The 19443-nt window shown below is 36.0% G+C and overlaps 1 protein-coding gene across 16 annotated transcripts in view; it reads right to left on the bottom strand.

Annotated features, from left to right (window-relative positions):
* Gycbeta100B (guanylate cyclase soluble subunit beta-1-like) overlaps nt 1–19443 on the bottom strand; it is a 649167-nt gene that overhangs the window by 320244 nt on the left and 309480 nt on the right. For all 16 annotated transcript variants that reach the window (XM_073959955.1, XM_073959950.1, XM_073959949.1 and 13 more), the window contains 3 exons: nt 11663–11932; nt 11478–11589; nt 10871–11030 (listed from right to left, as the gene is read on the bottom strand). In XM_073959955.1, the coding sequence (XP_073816056.1) occupies nt 10871–11030; nt 11478–11589; nt 11663–11932 (542 nt within the window). The remainder of the gene's footprint in view (nt 1–10870; nt 11031–11477; nt 11590–11662; nt 11933–19443) is intronic.

Raw genomic sequence — 19443 nt, 5'->3', positions numbered from 1 at the left:
CCGATTTGTATAATTTTTTGAAATGTTCGTCATAACCCAAATTAGGTATATATGAAAGAAAATTTGACCACAACCACTTTTATGCCCACTTTTTTCAATTTTCAATTTAAATTTATTCTACAAAAACTACAGAACCGATTTTTTCTGAAATTCTCAGGGAATTGGTGAAACGCCAAAAGACTGGGGATAACATTCAATGATTCCTACAGAGGCAAGCGAGAGCGTAGACCATTTACTTTGCTCCTGCTCTGCATATAGTGGTAAGCGTTTGGAAGTATTGGGATCATAATTTTTCGGACGCCTACTTTCAAAAATCATAAATACCACTCTTGTAGTTAATTTTTTAATCAACAACTTTTAGTTTGGTTGGTTTTTAAAATGTCTTACAGAAAAAAATCCATGATCTAAATAAACATTTAAAAACGCATATATGAAAACAATATGTTAAACGGCCAAAAGGAAGTTGTTATTCGGAAAGCAATGCAAGACAAATGAAACCCGGATTTACATCATCATTTTGTGAAGGCAGGTTGCTTCGATATTGCTCATTTTTTCCAAGAAAAAGAACGAACGGAAATACTCAAAAGGTACCTGAAGGAGTGGACCGATATGGCTTATCTTCGAACTTAAACTATGTTTGGACAAAATATTACTAAGGCCAAACTTTGGACCGAATCGGCAGACCTGTTCGAGAGTTATTTTGCACCCCAACCTTCTCACACGGTGTCATAGGGTTTTTTTGCAACTTTCAGGCTATTTTCTCAGGAAGTATGGACTTGCCCCTGATGAAACTTATACCGTCGTATGAAGGGCAGTGAATACAAGTTGCTAAAGCAAAAGTCAAAGCGATTCGAGAGATGGTCCTAAACTGAACTTTTCCAAATTTTTGTGTGGGAGGTACCCGACGGAGTGGACCGATTGAGTCCATATTAAAACCTGATCTAAGTCTGGTACACGCTCCACTATGGGCAAAGTATGGACCAAATCGGTTACTCCCTTCAAGAGTTATCGTGCGCACTAATTTTCCGAACATTTTCGAACTTTTGTGGGGGAGGTACCGGAAGGAGTGTACCGATATAGCTCATCTTCGAACTTAAACTAAGTTTGGGCAAAATATTACGAAAGCCAAAATTTGAACCGAATCGGTTCATCCGTTCGAGAGTTATCGTGCGCTCCAGCCAGCCAGACAGACAGACAGACGGACGGACATTGCTCAATCGACTCCAAATTGTCTGTAACACATTTCGTCCAAACATACTTGGGGTCTAAAACCATTATTTCGATGAGGCACATTTTGTCCGTATGAAAGTGTATATACCCTCGTTAGCATAAATGCTGAGGGTATAAAGACTGGAGATCCTACAGTCAATAAACTGCTAGCATTGGCTTATGATTCTAGAGGTATAATCTGTTTTAAAACTGATATCAAAGACGACTAACAGATTCTACACAGAGATGTTCCGGAGATTTTGAAGCAGTGCATCTTCCATCCTACTTTTATGACAAAATTCCTTATGAGAATTAAAAGTTTCCTTTAATTTGTTACAGATCACTTAATTTGTGATTTCATGGCATCTTTTGCATTGATTCAAACGAAGTCGTGAAAGATCCATCTTTTCATCAGCATTTGAACTCATGCAAAGGAAGTCGTCAAAGATCCGATCTTTTCATCAGCATTTGAACACCCAATAGAGATGCATTTTGTGTTTTTATTTATACACATTTTTCTAAATATGTATATACGATTAATTATTTACAATAGGCTTGATGCTGTCGGAGACTCAAAATCACAACCAACGTTGTTAAAACTCTTGTCATAATGATAATGTCATTGCAAAGGGTTGGTGTAAATGGCATGCCAAAGCATTGGTGAAAATTACATCTCAAAGCATTGGTGTAAATGACATGCTTTGGATCCAAAAATGAATAGCATCTTTTGGGGTCCACGCTCATATAAAATTCATCGATGAAGATGCTAAAAAGAAGACATGCCAGATCCCTTGCACCCATGATTGAATGACATCTTTGGCATTGAAAATTTTGCTGGGTATAGTCTAATACAATTGAAATTATAAACAATTATAGTGATGTTTGGAATACACCGTTCACCTAATTGTGGTCCATTGAAATATCACCGTTAAGACTGGGAATTGAACTCAACACCTTAGATTGCTAATTTAAAGTTCGCTTAACCGCGTAGGCCAATAAATCATTTCTAATCTACATATATAAATAAAAATCAAATGTCGTTCGTTGGTAATGGCATCAGTTGAAAACGGCTAGACCGATTTCGATAACTCTTTCTGTAAAATGTGCGCTTTTTATGCAAAGAAATTTTGACCAAGCCCACTTTAACGCCCACTTTTTTTAAATTTAAAATTTTTCTCATTTCTACAAAAACTACTGAACTGATTTTCCAGAAATTGCCAGGGAATGTGATGACCCCCTTTTAAAATTTTCCGAATTTTGTTGTATTTCAGAAGGGGCGGGGTACTTCCCCTATACCCCATTTCTTTAAAAATGCTATATCTATATAAATAAAAAACAAATGCCGTTCGTTGGTAATGGCATCAGTTGAGAACGGCTGGACAGATTTCGATAATTTTTTTCTGTAAAATGTGAGCAATAACCCGGTTTTTATGCAATGAAAATTTGACCACGCCCACTTTTTTCAATTTTCAATTTTTGTCATGTGAACAAAAACTACTGAACCGATTTGCCTTAAATTGCCAGGGAATGTACAAGGATGGTCCCCGGTTAAAATAGGTTACAAATTTTGATGTACCGATTTTCTTAAAAATTTCGGGGAATGTACAGGAAACACCCGTGGTGAAAATAGGCTATATATTCTTTTAATTTCGGTGAGGGTGGAGTACCTCCCCCATGCCCTACTTTTTTAAAAAACCCTATTTTATCACGCCCACTTTTTAAATACGTTACATATCCAAAACTACTGAACCGATTTTCCTGAAAATTTCAGAGAATGTACAGGGAGGACCCGTGGTTAAAATAGGCTATACATTGGGTTGAATTTCGGAGGGGTTTGGTACCTCCACTATGTCTGATTTAATCAAACCGGTATTTTACTAGCAAAAATGAAACGAGTGATTGAATTAATTTTTCCGAACAACCACCCTCTGAACCACCCCGTTCCGCACCACCCTGCTACGGACTTGCACTCTCCGAACCACCCCGCTCCGAAATTGCACTCTCCGAACCACCCCGCCCCGAACTTCCACCTTCCGATCCACCCTGCTTCGACCTTCTACCCTGCGGCGGACTTCCACCCTTCGATTCACCATATTCCGAACTTCCACCCTCCGAACCGACCCGCATTGAACTTCCACCCTCCGATCCACCCCACTCGGAATTTCCACCCACCGAACCACACCCTCCCAATCTCCCCGCTCCGAACTTCTACATATCGAACCAATCTGCAACGAACCACCCTGCTCCGAACTTCCACCCTTCGATTCTCCGACCCTAGTTACTCATTATGGAACCTGAAGACCCGACCACGCCCAATTTCTATCTCTGAAACTTATGAGCCGATTTTCCTGAAAATTTCAGGGAATGTACCGGTATAATCCTGGAGAAAATAGGCTTGGTGACAATAAACTATATATTTTGTGGAATTTCGGCGGAGAGTGGTTTGAAAATTAATTCGATAGACAATGGTGGTTGTGTCTCCGACACGAGGGATTTAATTTCAGCTTTAAGACCCGGCCACGCCCACTTTTTTAAATGTGTTATATCTTCAAAACTTCTAAACCGATTTCCATGTAATTTTCAGATAATGTACAGGGATGGTCCTTGGTGGAAAATTTTGTTAAATTTCGGAGGTGCTGGTTATACCCTGCGTCCTATTTCTTAAATGCACTATATATGCAAAATGTACAAACCATAAGACCCGACCACTCCTACTTTCTTAAATATGTTACAAATCAATGGAAATACCAGATGTTATGCATAGCGAAGCTTTGGTCTTATTGGAAAGCAAGTATTTAAATTAGAAGGCAACATATCGATAGCTATAGTTTCATCAGGTATATAAGATGTAGATTATAAGAAGGTGGAAGGACGACACAGTTGGTCCTTAAGCCACTGAACATTGATGTGAATGAAGGGCCCATATGCAATATTAAATATAAGTTACTCGTATCACCTGGAACGAATTTACAATGGCACATACTAATTTAAGAAGCAATTCACCTTTAGATTTCAGATAAACACTTCCAGTTATACTATTCCAGCAGATGAAATAAATGCATGCCTAAAGTCGTCAGCTTTTTGACGGTATGTTAAAATTGCATATGGACACAAACAAATATGACAATTTTTTATTTATAATCACTTTCAGATCCCGACTAATTAGCGATGCAATAAAAATACAATCGCTGACTAAAACTGCTTCAAGGGCCAGCAACACGGACCGGGTCGACTAGATTGATTATAATTATACCCTCCACCATATGGAGGGTATAATTAAATTTGTCATTCCGTTTGTAACACATCGAAATATTCGTCGGAGACCCTATAAAGTATATATATTATTGATCAGCATAAAATTCTATGTCGATTTGACCATGTCCGTCTGTCTGTCTGTTGAAATCAAGATACAGCTCGCAATTTTAAAGATAGAGAGTCAAAATTTGGTACAGACTATTACTTGCAGGATGGTTGGTATTGAAAATGGGATATATCGGTCCACGTTTTGATATAGCCCCCATAGAACGGTACCTCCCGATTTTTAAGGTTTTAGCTTCATTATCATACCAAAATGGCTGAAATTTGGTACGTAGTATTCTTTAGGGGTATAAAACTTTCCCCCAGAATTTTGTCGGTATCGGTCCACACCTTCATATAGCCCCCATAGAACGGTACCTCCCGATTTTCGGTATTTTTAAGGTTTTAGCTTCATTATCCTACCAAAATGGCTGAAATTTGGTACGTAGTCTTCTTTAGGGGTATAAAACTTTCCCCCAGAATTTTGTCGGTATCGGTCCACACCTTCATATAGCCCCCATAGAACGGTACCTCCCGATTTTGAAGGTTTTAGCTTCATTATCCTACCAAAATGGCTGAAATTTGGTACGTAGTCTTCTTTAGGGGTATAAAACTTTTCCCCAGAATTTTGTCGGTATCGGTCTCCACCTTCATATAGCCGCCATAGAACGGTACCTCCCGATTTTCGGTATTTTGAAGGTTTTTGCTTCATTATCACACCGAAATGGCTGAAATTTGGTACTTAGTCTACGTTGGTGGTATAAAACTTTCCCCCAGAACTTTGTCGGTATCGGTCCATGCCTTCATATAGCCCCCATAGAACGGTACCTCCCGATTTTCGGTATTTTGAACGTTGTGACCTCAATATTCCACCGAAATGGCTGAAATTTGGAATTTAGACTTCGTTGGGGGTACTCAAACTTCCCCTTTAAATTTGTCGGTATAGGTCCACGCCTTCATATAGCCCCCATGGAAACCTCCCGATTTGTCGTATTTTGAAGGTTGTGTCTTCAACATTCCACCAAAATGGCTGAAATTTGGTATTTAGTCTTCAATGTGATATAAAACTGTTCGCCAGAAATATGTCTGTATAGGTCCACGCTTTCATATTGCCCCATTTCTGACTAAAATTCGTCGGTATAAGTCCACGTTTCGATATAGCCCCCATAAAACGGTACCTCCCGATTTTCGTAATACTGATGATTGTGACGTCAATATCCAACCGAAATGGCTGAAATTCGTTATTTCGTCTTCCAAGAGTTATAAAATATTCCAGAAGGGTATTACCAGTATAGGTCCACGTCTTCCTATATCCCCATAGAAGCGTACTTCTTGATTTTAGGTATTTTTAAGTTTTAGCCACATTCTCTTACCGAAATATAGAAAATTTGGTATTTAATCTTCTTTGAGCCTAAAAACTTTCCGTCAGAAATTTGTCGGTATAGATCGACGTTTTGAAATAGCACCCATAGAATGGTGCCTCACATTGTTTTACCGAAATTGCTGAAATTTAGTATTAAGTCTTCTTCATACATGAAAGGAAAATAATTATTCCATTTTACTTCAATACAACTTGTGGTGGAGGGTATAACAAGTTCGGCCCGGCCGAACTTAACGCCGTTCTTACTTGTTTTTCATTTACACTAGTTTCTTCAAATGTATACTCAATAAATTATGGGTTATGTCTCGTAACTCACACAGCTTCTGACATTCTGAAAAAATTTAATTTTTGCCAAATATATATTTCTTCACTGTATTAAAACTCGATACTAAAAATGTTCGATATTTTATAACACCGTTTTTATTTTATAAAGTTTTTTGCTTCTCCTGTAAAATTTTAGTTTTGTGGGTTACATCTTCCGGCATTTATGGTGACGAGATATACATACATATGCGGGAAGTTGAAGGTTTTGATTTAAGCTTTTTATAATGCTTTTAATAAAGACCGCTCATAAATGTGGTTTCTGTAAAAATTATCCCTAACAGGGCCTAATTACGACATTCGATTCTATCGTGTATTTGCTCGTGAATGAAAAAAATCGAACTATGAAAACCTGTGTTCTTCAAAGAACATTTAAAATGTAGATGGTAAAAATGTGTTTATTTTTTAATCAAAAACTAAAAAAAAACAAACTTATTAATGAAAAAATGTAAATATTTGCTGTAATTGTTGAATAATACTTTAGGTAATAATTTCGGAATGAAGTTGTTCTAAAAAATGTACGAAATTATTTATTTTTGTAAAACTTTGTGACATTGCACATAGGTTTCAATCAGGAAATTTTTGGCCAAAACCCTATTTTTTAAGTTTCGAAATTTTAATTTCTTTTTGCACAGAATAATAACAAACACATCAAGTCATCTAAAAATAATTAGTTTTTGTAAATAACGTTAGTATTCGTTGATTGGCGCAGTACCAAATTTGACATTTTGTATGTAAAAATAAAACAGACTTTGTGCTGTAAAATATAAAATTTTTGTTGTATTGCGTCGCTGCATAAATTTATAGAAGTGAGACCAGAGTTATTATGAATCGGGAAGCTGTTAATGAGTACTTTCATAATATTTACAAAAAGGTAGATGAAATTTGTAAAATTAGCGTAATAAAATCAATATTTTTATATATATTAAAAATTATTTTTTACAAATATTTTTTAAATATACTTAAACTTTTAAAAAAATGTCCAAATATGTCCACCTCCAAATCGAATTTGAAAGATAGCAGGGGGTCTGTACTAATAAATTCTGAAGTCAAATCGTGCTCAAATTTGCCACAGCTAAAATAAAGTGGATTTTTCTAGTTTAAGATGGGAGAATTTTTTGTAAATACCTGTTGTGACTGTACGTAGTATCCAATTGAAATAGTACGTTAATACCCACATTTTTCAACTGATTTCCCTTAAAATTCATATTTAAGGGTTTACGAGTGTAGAAAACAAGTGTGTATAATTTTTTTGAAAATAGGTCAATTTTTTGTCATATCCCCCACATAAAAGTACCGTCCGATTTTAGATATTTTGTGGATTTTAGCGACACTTTATGACCGATTCGGCTGAAATTTGGTATTTTGACCTCTTGGAAGATATGAATCCTTCGTACCAAAAATTATTAACATAGGTCAATGTTTTGGTTAAGACTCCACACAACGGGACCACCCTGTTCAACAAATTTTGGCAGTTTTTCGTCATTTTGGTCGATAAAACGTAAGAATTGGTGTTTGTACACATTTATTATAAATAATAATAAATTTCGATACAAAATGGACGTTGAAATAGTTTTGGCCGGAAAATTTGGATTTGGGACCATTGTGCATTGTTGTAACAAATTGCTAATGCATCTACCTTAGTAAATGTACGATTGGTGGCAAAGACATAGAACTGTAAAGACTGGAAAAGATGCATAATGCACAAATGTTTATGAAACAAAGTATATAAACATTTTACCAACAACAGGGGTATGTTAATGATAGAAACCCCATTAAAGCACTATTCGGCTTATACAAATTGTAGGAAAGCAAAAAGTTGGACTCAGGATTGTATTCCATAGCAGTTTCCAGTTCATTGAATATGAACTTGGCGGTTAAAAACGCCTGAAATGGTTGACTACTTAACAGAATGTTGTTATGATATCGTAACAACAGAGCTTAACTCCATCTATTGACAAATGTTAACAATCGATTTGAAAATTTTGCCTATTAGGCGAAGGTCATGCATGTTTCGCCTTTGGTTTAGGAAGGCTCCTCAGACACATCGACTGTGGGGCGGCTTCGCTATCCTCTAACTTATTATTTATAAGAGGAAATAAGTTAGAGGATAGCGAAGCCGCCCCACAGTCGATGTGTCTGAGGAGCCTTCCTAAACCAAAGGCGAAACATGCATGTCACACAGTGGTGATTGTGTGGGTTCGTATCGTCGGCTTTCCTTTTTCAAAAAAGCATCTTGGTCAGTAAGCTCGTCTCTAACGAGAAATTAATTAACAATTGAGTTTTCCAATCTTTATGTATTTAAATCTTTGTTGGTGGTGCGAATAGGTTTTAATATCTCGATTTTTTCATTCACGAGCAAATACTCGATCGAATCGAATGTCGTAATTAGGCCCCAGGTAGCCAACGGAAAACCCCAACATCGATCAAACTATTGGTGAAATCGACTATTGGTGAAATGTTTTCTATACCAAATTCCGTCACAATTTCCAAATTTCAACAAAATGTCTGTTCAATTTTGTATTTGATGCGTAAAAGACATGAAATCAAGCGAAAAAAATGTATATGGGGGCTATATCCAAATATGTACCACTTTCAAAATAATTGGCGGACTTACTTCTAGTCCCAATTCCGTCAAATTCCATCAAAATTAGACAAGTGTTTAGTTCACCAAGAAGATTTAATCGGGCAAAAATTTATATAGGAGTTATATTCAAATCTGAACCGCACGTTAAAAATTGCATCCAAATTCATAGCATGCTTAGTCCATCAAATACATGAAATCTGCCGAAAATATACATTGGAGCTACGAGGGCGGTTCGGAAACTTCTTAGCCTATCAATGAAAGAGAATAGTTAGTTTTTCAAAAATATTTTTATTTTTCAATATAATCTCCTGAAACTTCAATACACTTAGTCCAACGCATTTCTAGCAATTCTATCCCTTGATTAAAATAGTTTTCCTCAAGGTCTTCAAAATAGTGGTTTACAACTGTAATTGCATCTCCATTTGAGGAAAAACGCTTGCCAGCAAGGAATTTTTTTAGATTTGGGAACAAGTAAAAGTCACTGGGAGCTAAATCAGGAGAATAAGGTGGGTGGTCAAGCAACTCGTACTTTAATTCGTTGATTTTAGCCATTGTTAAAACACTCTTGTGCGCTGGTGCGTTGACTTGATAAAAAATTATTTTTTTGTGTTGTAAGCCAGGACGTTTTTCTCGAATTTGTACATTTAATTGATCCAAAAGGTTGCAATAGTACTCTGAATTTATTGTTTTACCCTTTTGCAGATAGTCAATCAATAAAATACTTTTGAAGTCCCAAAAAACCGTTGCCATAACCTTACCAGCCGATTGAATTGTTTTTGCCTTCTTTGGGGCACTTCCTCCAGCTTCAGTCCATTGTTTGGATTGTTCTTTTGTCTCTGGAGTATAGTGGTGGATCCCTGTCTCATCAACAGTTATGAAACGACGCTTAAAATCCATTTTATTTCGCTTCAAACGATCCAAACAAGCTTGAGAAATGTTCATTCTTATGCGTTTTTGGTCGACTGTTAACAAATGCGGCACCCATCTTACAGAAAGCTTTTTCATCTGTAGTTCTTCATGCAAAATTAAATGGACTCGATCATTCGAGATGCCCATGATATTAGCAATTTCACGCAATTTTATTCGCCGATCATTTAATACCATATCATGCACTTTGGTTACAATTTCTGTTGTTGTTGCTGTTTTTGGACGTCCACTACGTGGTTCATCTTCAATGCTTGTACGACCACGTTTAAATTCAGCAACCCAATTTTTTACTGTTGCATATGAAGGTGCACTTTCACCTAACACATTCAGCATATCATTATGAATTTCTTGTCCCGATAAACTTTTTTATGTAAATATTTAATGACAGCACGCATTTCTAATTTTTCCATTGTAAAAAAATTGCGGATGCGTCTTTTTTGAAAACCTGTTTCTATATGAAGGAGTTGCCAGATCGAAACAAAATTTAACATGTGTTCATAACAGAGATGGAAGTTTCCAAAACACTTAACTTTTTTCTGTTTATACCGCGCTTTTTGTGCTAGGTTAAGAAGTTTCCGAACTGCCCTCGTATATCTAAATCTGAACCGATCCTCACCAAAAAGCAATAGCGTTCGTCCTTTGGACAAAAATGACCATCCTCAATTTTCACTAAGATAGGATATTAAATGCGACAAGTACTTTAATAAAAAAATAACTTGGACAGGCGGAAGGATGGACACGCATAAATTGACTTAGAAAGATACTCTCTGTGTATCCCTAAATGGAAGTTTGGGTATATTTTGTTCCCTTAAGCATGTTACACACAAATGCACAAAGACATAATACCCGTGACCACCCTGTGGTGTGTGGTATAAAAACTGTAAAAAATCTTGACCCTACTGTGTATACCTCTTCAGCAGTTCTTAGGTTTCGTCTGAAAGCTCTCTGTCCCTATTTTCTCTTTTTCTTTTAAGAAAGTATTATTGGAAGTCAATGTAAAGAGTTTTAAGTACACCATAGTTGCTGTGTGAGCTTTTCCCAATAACATTCTAATAAATTCACTTTCGACAATATTTCACTTTATAGTTGTCAATAATAACAACAACGAGATTCATCTCCCTTCCCACTTTCAAATAATATGCACTTACCTTCAGTCGCAGATAGCGTTCATGTTTACCCATTGCACCTTGACGTGTCTGCAGGACATAGATGGTATTAATGTGAGCCAATACATTTTCAAATGTCAGCTGTAAATGTGGACGTATGGCTTCAAGTACTTCCAGCAATGAACAGTTTTCTTCGGCCACTCTGCAAAAAAAATTTAAAAAATGAGAAAAACAACAAAAAAAACGATAAAAGGAAGGACAAAACTGAACATAAACTCAAGATGAAATATTTTCGAATACTAACAAAGACATCAATTTCGAATAACTTAACAAAGGTATGCCATGGCATATCAATGCACTTGTAAATGACATTTGAGAAGCAAGCGACCACAGAGATATAGCGTACCGTCAATGGCAGAGATGATAAGGAGGACAATTCTTTACTTCTTTGCCATTATTTCAGTTATTGCAAAACTTAAAGGCAAATGAAAGATGAAAAGGAATATTGGTGGTGTGACATCTGTGGCGGTCGAATGGCAAAAAAGAACGCTTTCATCATTTACGTGGCATATCTTCATCGCTTTTTTTTATGTCCTTCCCAACAATACAAAATTGAAAATTTCAATGTAAAAATGTAAACTACACTTACCTTGGTATGACTCTTGACACGGATTTACCAGCTTGAACAATTTTCATTTGACGATCGAATATCAGATGAAATGGAAAGACTTTGCAAAATGTTGCGGGCGATATAAGTGGAGCTGTAATGGCAAAAGAAAACGAAAAAATGTGAAAAGGAAAAATTCAGAAAATCAGCAGCCTCATTTGTATTACCATCACACAAGAAATCTGTGTCATCTGGTGGCTCTTTGCCTGCTGCTGCCTCATCCTTTGTGCTTGATGCCTCATTATCCGATTTATTATTGGCCGATGTTTCACGTATTAGAAATTGGACATGGTCGTAGCGTTCAATGTCATCACTTTTATTCTTGAGCAGTCGCAGACATTTCTGTTCTTTGTCATCACTGTCAAAGCTATCGGCATTTGTGCCAGCCATTGATGAGGCGGAATTTGATTTTTTCCTTGTAAAGGGACATTGTTGTTCTGCAAAATAGCACAAAAGGAAAGAAGAGAAAAAAGGGAAAGTATGAGTAGAATATGTAATGGAAAATGGCTTTATGAGTTTTCAAATGTCTGCGAAACTGCATGAAAAATTCTTTTCGAAGCAAACTGTAAATTCTGTTCGTATGATTTCTTGCCTTGGGTTATTCCATTCATCAATACCATTTGATTGAAAAGGCCTATTCACAGAATATTAAAAAAGTTTAGACTTAGACGTTAAGTGGGAGGGAAAATAAAGGTCGACAGAGATATTTGCAGTTCTTCGCAAGGTATTTCAAATATTCACAGAATGCCTTCAAAAGGTTATATGGATTTTTGAAGGCTTCCATAGATGGATTCTATAGAGAGACGACCTTTTATAGACGGAAGAACTTAAGGAGTTCTCCTATGGGCAGATGCTTGTAGGATGTGTTTTAGAACCAGTATACCTTTGGAGAGCCTTCTATGGACAAAAGCCTATAAGGAGGACTTTTATGAATAAAATAAATTTTCCAGAAGAATTGTACGAGTTGTTCAGTAGACAGAAGAACTTTGAAAGTCTTTTTAGGGGAGTCTTCTAACGACAAAAACCTTTTGTTGGTCTGCTAAAGACAGAAGTATTTTGAAATATTTATATGTATAGACAGAAGAACCTTAGGAAGTTTTCTAACGACAGAAGATCATGAGGGTCATTCTATAGAAAGAATACCATTAGAAAATCCTTCCATAGATAGAAAAAATTTACGGCATCCTAACAAACAGAGGACCTTTAAGAGGTTTTGACGTAATAGAAGAAATTTAAGGTCTTCTATAGGTTGAAAACGTTGTCTTTAAGACCAGAGGACATTTATCAGGTCTTTGGAAGACCACTTTGAGGTCTTCTATAGGTTGAAAACGAGGTCCTTTAAGACCAGAGGAAATTTATCAGGTCTTCTACCGACAAAATACCATTAAGATATCTTCTGTGCAAAAAACAACTTGATGTCTCCTTCAGACAGAAGACCTTAAGAAGTTTTTCTGAGCACAAGAGATGTTTAGAGGTATTGTACACAAACTAATAGAATTTTCCATGAAGAAGACATATTGGAAGTCTTTATTAGATAGACGAGATCCACTTCAGATGTGTTTTATACCCATCTTAGATAAAATGTCTACTAGGGGTCTTTTTTGTAGGTTCTATGGAAAACAAGTAAAAAAAGTATCAGTCGGCTTTGCCGACAGAGATATACCCTCAGCCTGTGTATATTGAAACTATTTTTTCCCAAAATACGTATGTATTTAGGGGGTTTAAAAAATGTTGGGCGTTTGAACCGACAAACATGTTGATTAGGAATTAAGATCAAAAGTTTTGCGGAGGAGATACTAAAAGGAATGGATCGACATTGACCGTTATGGAAGTGGATCTCCAGCCACAACATATGGTGCCATAGGAAGTTTTTACACTCTTCGGGCTGTTTGCTCAAGAAGTATGGACTTGCCCCTAAAAAACATTAATCATCGTAATTGATGCAGCGAATGCAAGTTGCTTCAACAAAAATCAAAGTGATTCGATATTAGGTCTTAAAGTGAACTTATCCGAAATTTTGTGTGGGTGGTACTGGATGGAGTGGACAAATATAGTCCATATTTGAACCTGATCTATATCTGGTAGATATATTAGGATGTGTAAAGTATAGACCAATTCGGCCACTGCCTTCAAGAGTCACCGTACGAACAATTTTTCCGAACATTTTTGAACTTTTGTGGGGGAGGTACCTGAAGGAGTGGACCGATACGACTTATCTTCAAACTTAAACTATGTTTGGACAAAATAGTACTAAGGCCATATTTTGGACAGAATCGGCAGATCCGTTCGAGAGTTATCTTACGCTCCAACCACCTCACACGGTGTCGTAGGGGTTTTTTGCAACTTTCATGCTATTTTCTCAGGAAGTGTGGACTTGCCCCTGATGAAACTTGTACCGTCGTATGGAGGGCAGTGAATACAAGTTGCTAAAACAAAAATCAAAGCGATTCGAGATATGGCCCTAAACTGAACTTTTCCGAAATTTTGTGTGGGAGGTACCCGAAAGAGTGGACCTATTGAGACCATATCGGAACCTCATATTATTCTGGTAGAAAGTTTACGCTGTACAAATTATGGACAAAATCGGTCACTCCCTTCAAGAGTTATCGTGCGCACAAACTTTCCGAACATTTTCGAACTTTTGTGGGGGAGGTACCGGAAGGAGTGGACCGATGTAGTTCAACATCGAACTTAAACTAAGTTTGGGCAAAATATTACGAAAGCCAAAATTTGAACCGAATCGGTTTATCCGTTCGAGAGTTATCGTGCGCTCCAGCCAGCAGGACAGACAGACAGACAGACGAACAGACATGGCTAGATCGACTCCAAATTGTCTGAAACACATTTCGTCCAAACATACTTGGGGTCTAAAACCATTATTTCGATGAGGCACATTTTCATCGTATCAAAGTGTATATACCCTCCTTAGCCTAAAGGCTGAGGGTATAAAAAACAAGTAAAAAATAAAATATTCTAAACTAAAACGGAATAATTATTTTCTTTCCTGTCCCCAATGTTAGGCGGAGATAATTTGTGACCACTGATACCTAAATAAGGTAAACAAAGCAAAAAAATATATTCAATCGGTCGGGAACCTTATATGGGGCTATATCAAAGTGTGGCCCATAGTTTTTGATGGATAAATTTTGTGACCACTGGGAACCTCCAATTTAGAATCGCAGATACTCGAATCAAAAATTGTAGCTAAAATCCAAAAAAACGAAAATCGGGAGGTACCGATGGACCTTTGTTGACAGTTTTTCGAATTACAGATAGTTCGTTAAAAAATACCGAAAATAGGGAGGGGCCGTTTTATGGGGACTATACAAAAACATGGACATATGTTCACAGTTTTCGTTGGAGATGTTGTGTAACCACTGGGAACCTCAAATCGTCGGTGTCATGCTTAAGTGTTCCATACGCCAATTTCCCGTTTTGAGATAATCGCTTTTTATACCCTACACCACTATGTGGGGAGGGTATTATAAGTTGGTTTTGGCCAAAAAGTTTGTAACGCATCGAAATAATGGTCGTAGGCCCGTACTTATATATATGAAAATGAATGTCTCGACGAGCTGAATCGATCTGGCTATGTGTGTCCGTCCGTCCGTCTGTCCATCTAAACCTTGTAATCACGCTAAGGTTGGAATTTTGATCGGATAGTCACGAAATTTTGGGGGTTGATGGGGGCCCCACAGAGGAAGAAGCCTATTGATTTTTACGATAGTCGGATAATATTTAGGGGTCGGAATGGGGGAAAACTCACGTGGAGACAAATTCAAAGTTTTATTCTTTGTGAATATATCAGCTTCTAGTAGGGGTATTCCAACGGAAGAAAATATTACCGTTACATTGGTGTAAAGTAGGTTGGCGAAGGTGGCCAAACAAGGGAGATACCACAATAGTAGGCAATGAATCCAATTCTTCCATTTTTTGCAATCACGATACAGGTCGCAATTTTGATGGGATGATTACGAAATTTTGGTTGCTGGGATCCCTATCCCAGAGAGAAAGAGGCATACTACACTGTGCAACAAAATTCAATTTTTTTCAAAATGATGGGAAAACCGAGTACATTATGAAACTATAGCTAAAACTATGAGACACGTATATCGGCGTTTTTAAAGTTTACGTCGGAAAGTAACCAAAATAGGCGGGGCAAGTTCCGCCCATTTTTAAATTTTTCGAAATATTCGAGTTTAGATATTTTGAAATCCTTGCATTTCAGGTATATAGTGTCTTTGGCAACTTTACTTAGGAAGGTGTGAGAAATATTTTTGTTAAAAATTTTAACCCTCATGCGGTTCAACAAAGGGGTCTTTTTGTCCTTTTTTCGAAAATCTTTCAAAAACTCATTAAAAATGTGATCGTATCAAATCCGAATATTCTACAAAATTGATCGCCATACAATTTTACTAGAAGTTTTAGAATACACCAAATCTGTAACTCTTGTCTAATCGCCAGGAATCTCTAAAAATGAAAAACACGTTTTTGGGTTAAAGTCGGACTTCATTTGAGTTTATTCAAAATTGTCCCACAAAACATAGTTTTAGAGAGATGAAGTCAGAGACAAAAATATTCTTCGCAAAATTTCACCATAGGTCACCAAAGAAATGAAATGTCTATTTACATTTTATAGCATGAAAATATCAGTATCAATTTTGCTGAAAAAACATGAAAATATTTCCAAATTTTTTGATGAAATTTTTTTCCTTCTTTTTTCGAGTTGATACGTGAAAGTACTATGAAACTTGGTTCTAGGTGAAAAGCGTCAAGAGATGACAAATTCTACACAAAATTTCACTATGTGTTTCAGAATAAACCATATATCTATGTATACAATTTTCGTAAAAAATAGATTATAAATTTATACATTGTAGGATGAAATTATTTGTTTTAATTTTGGATTGTGAATTTTACATAATTCCATAGTGGATCAAAATTTAACAAAATCTTTAGCCTTTTTGGAGATATTGTTTAAGAAAGAAATGTTCTAAATCAAATTTCACTATGAGTCGCTAAATAAAAGATATCTGTAACCATGACATATAACATTCTTAACAGCCCTTGTTTCAGATATAGGGTTTAGGCCATATTTTACAATTTTTATCCAGATTGTCGTTGTGATTTGACACTATTAATATTTTATTGATGTTTTCTCTTTACAAATTCATACATGACAAATTGTGCATGTGAGAGACCTTACGACACCTATATTTTCACTGGTCCATAGCCGTAAACCTCTTACGTAGTTTCACATACTATATAAGCAACCAATGGCTTATCCTAACTACGTAATTTAAGTTAAAACAAGTATGAAAAGTCTATAGTCGGACGGAGCCGACCATGGGATACCCTATACCACTATCCCTGCACAATCGCTCTCCACGGAACTTCTTTTCAATGACTGTGAAAATTTAATTATCAAATATCAGAGATGTAATGTATAATACTTATGACAAAAACCAAAAAGTTATCTAGCATGACAAAGACATTTTTGTGGCAGGAAAGGAAAATTTAGTTCACACAAACTAAAATGTAATGAAACCCACTTATGTAGTACTACTACTTCCGTTGTTTAACAGCTACGTTATTGAAATTTTTACCAATTTCACACAAAAGTTTCAGTCCATTTAACCCGCTAAGTATTATCTGATCTTCACGTTGGTTTGTACACTTCTTCTTCATCATAAACTCAAACTTTGTTTAAAATTTTGCGGGTTATTATTTTGAGCTACAGAGCCGCTACAAAATTGGTTAAAATTTTGTTTTTGGTCCATTTCATCCCCTGAACATTTCAGGATCATCACCAAAAACTAATCATTTCTATACTGGCCCGAACCCAACCACCTTAAAAAATTCGTTACAATCGGTCCATAATTGCGGCCTTAAGCTTGTTTACAATTTTTAATGGACGGACACACATCGCTAAATCGCTTTATCTCGTCGAGATATGAATTTTGGCATACCAAATAAGGGGTCTAGGACGAATATTTCGTGGTGTTACATAAACTTTTGGAGAGACAATAAGTAGCATGGGATAAAAATGTGGTTCTCTACAGAGAACCCATTATATATTAGGCAGTAGGCACGTTATCTAGCAAACACTTTATTGCAATTTACATCAGAGGAAAGGTCAGTAGTTTTTTCCCATATGTAGGCTACTTTGCGAAATATATATGTCCTCAAGGAATTAAAATATCGACCAAAAATAAAATTTTTAAATTTTTCATACAAAAGTAATGGTCCATTTCACCCGCTAAAGAATATCAGATCATCATTCAAAATTGTAGGCATCTTTTTTTACCTATACTCTTACCCGGTGCAAAATTTCGTGACTATTGATGTATAATTGCGACTTCTAGCGAGTTTATTATTACACTACAAACAAATAACGGAATATATTAGGCTGTAACTCTGTTATCTGATCATGCACGCCAACATAATTGGCATAAATTGAAAGGTCAAGCGTTCCACTTTCAAGTATATCTCACTTGTCCGGAATGTCACTTCCAGGAATTAAGATATAAGCTGTATATTAAAAATTTTCACAATTTTCACACAAAAGTTTTGGTCCATTTAACCCTCTAAATATTATCCGATCGCCATCTCAAATTGCAAGCTTCTCCTTTGTGATATACTCTTACCTTATTTAAAATTACGCGTTGGTTGGACTATTATTGAGACCTACAGAGCCGCTAGAAAATTGGATAAATATTATGTTTTTGGTCCATTTCACCCACTAAATATTTCACGATCATCACCAATAAGAATAGGGATCTATTCTGATCTGAACCCCACCTCCATACAAAATTTTGTGACGATCGGTCCATAATTGCGGCCTGGAGTGTGTTTACAATTTATAATGGACAGACGGACGGACACACATCTCAAAATCGCTTTATCTCGTCGAGATATGAAGATTGGTATACCACATCGGGGGTCTCCGACGAATATTTCGCGGTGTTACATGAATTTTTACCAAAACAAACTTATAATACCCTTTTCCACATTGTGGTATAGGGTATAAATACGCAATTTTAAGAAGTCCAAATATTCCAAAAAATTTTTATAAGGAGAGAATAACATCTTCTGTATGGATTTATAACGAAAAACCATCAATAAGATATTTATAGTGTCCAATCACAACGACAATCCGCATAAAAATTGTAAAATATGGCCCTAAACCCTATGTCAAAAATAACGGCTTATAAGAATGTTACATGTTATGATTACAGATTTCTTTTACTGAGAGACTCATAGTGAAATTTGATTTGGAACATTTCTTTTTTTAACAATATCCCCAAAAAGTGTAGGATTTTGTGAGATTTTGATCCAACATGGAATTATGTAAAATTAACAGTACAAAATTAAAACAAAAAATTTCATCCTAAATTATACAAATGTGTAATCTAAATTTCTTATGGAAAGAGTATACGTAGATGTATGGTTTATTCTGAAACTCATAGTGGAATTTTGTGAAAATTTTTTCTTCTTTTGACACTTTTCACCTAGACCCAAATTCCATATCATTTTCATGCATCAAATCGGAAAAAGACGGACAATTTTTTCATCAAATAAATTGGGAAATATTTTCATGTTTTTTCAGCAAAATTGATACTGATATTTTCATGATATGTAATGTAAATATACATTATATTTTTTGGTGATCCATAGTGAAATTTGACGAAGAATATTTTTGTCTTTGATTTCATCTCTCTAAAATTATTTTTTGAGGGACAATTTCGAATAAAGTCGGATGAACTTTAACCCTAAAACGTGTTTTTCATTTTAAAGATTCCTGGCGATTAGGTAAGATCTGGTGTATTCCGAGACCTATAGTAAAATTTAATGACGAACAATTTTGTACAATATTTGGATTTGGTATGGCCACACTTGAAAGAATTTTTTAAAAGATTTTCGAAAAAAGGACCAAGAAGACCCCTTT

Source organism: Musca autumnalis, unplaced genomic scaffold, assembly GCF_047663935.1.
Source record: "Musca autumnalis isolate F117 unplaced genomic scaffold, ASM4766393v1 scaffold_1, whole genome shotgun sequence".
NCBI classification, from domain to species: domain Eukaryota; kingdom Metazoa; phylum Arthropoda; class Insecta; order Diptera; family Muscidae; genus Musca; species Musca autumnalis.
This window is presented reverse-complemented; position numbering and strand designations above follow the sequence as displayed.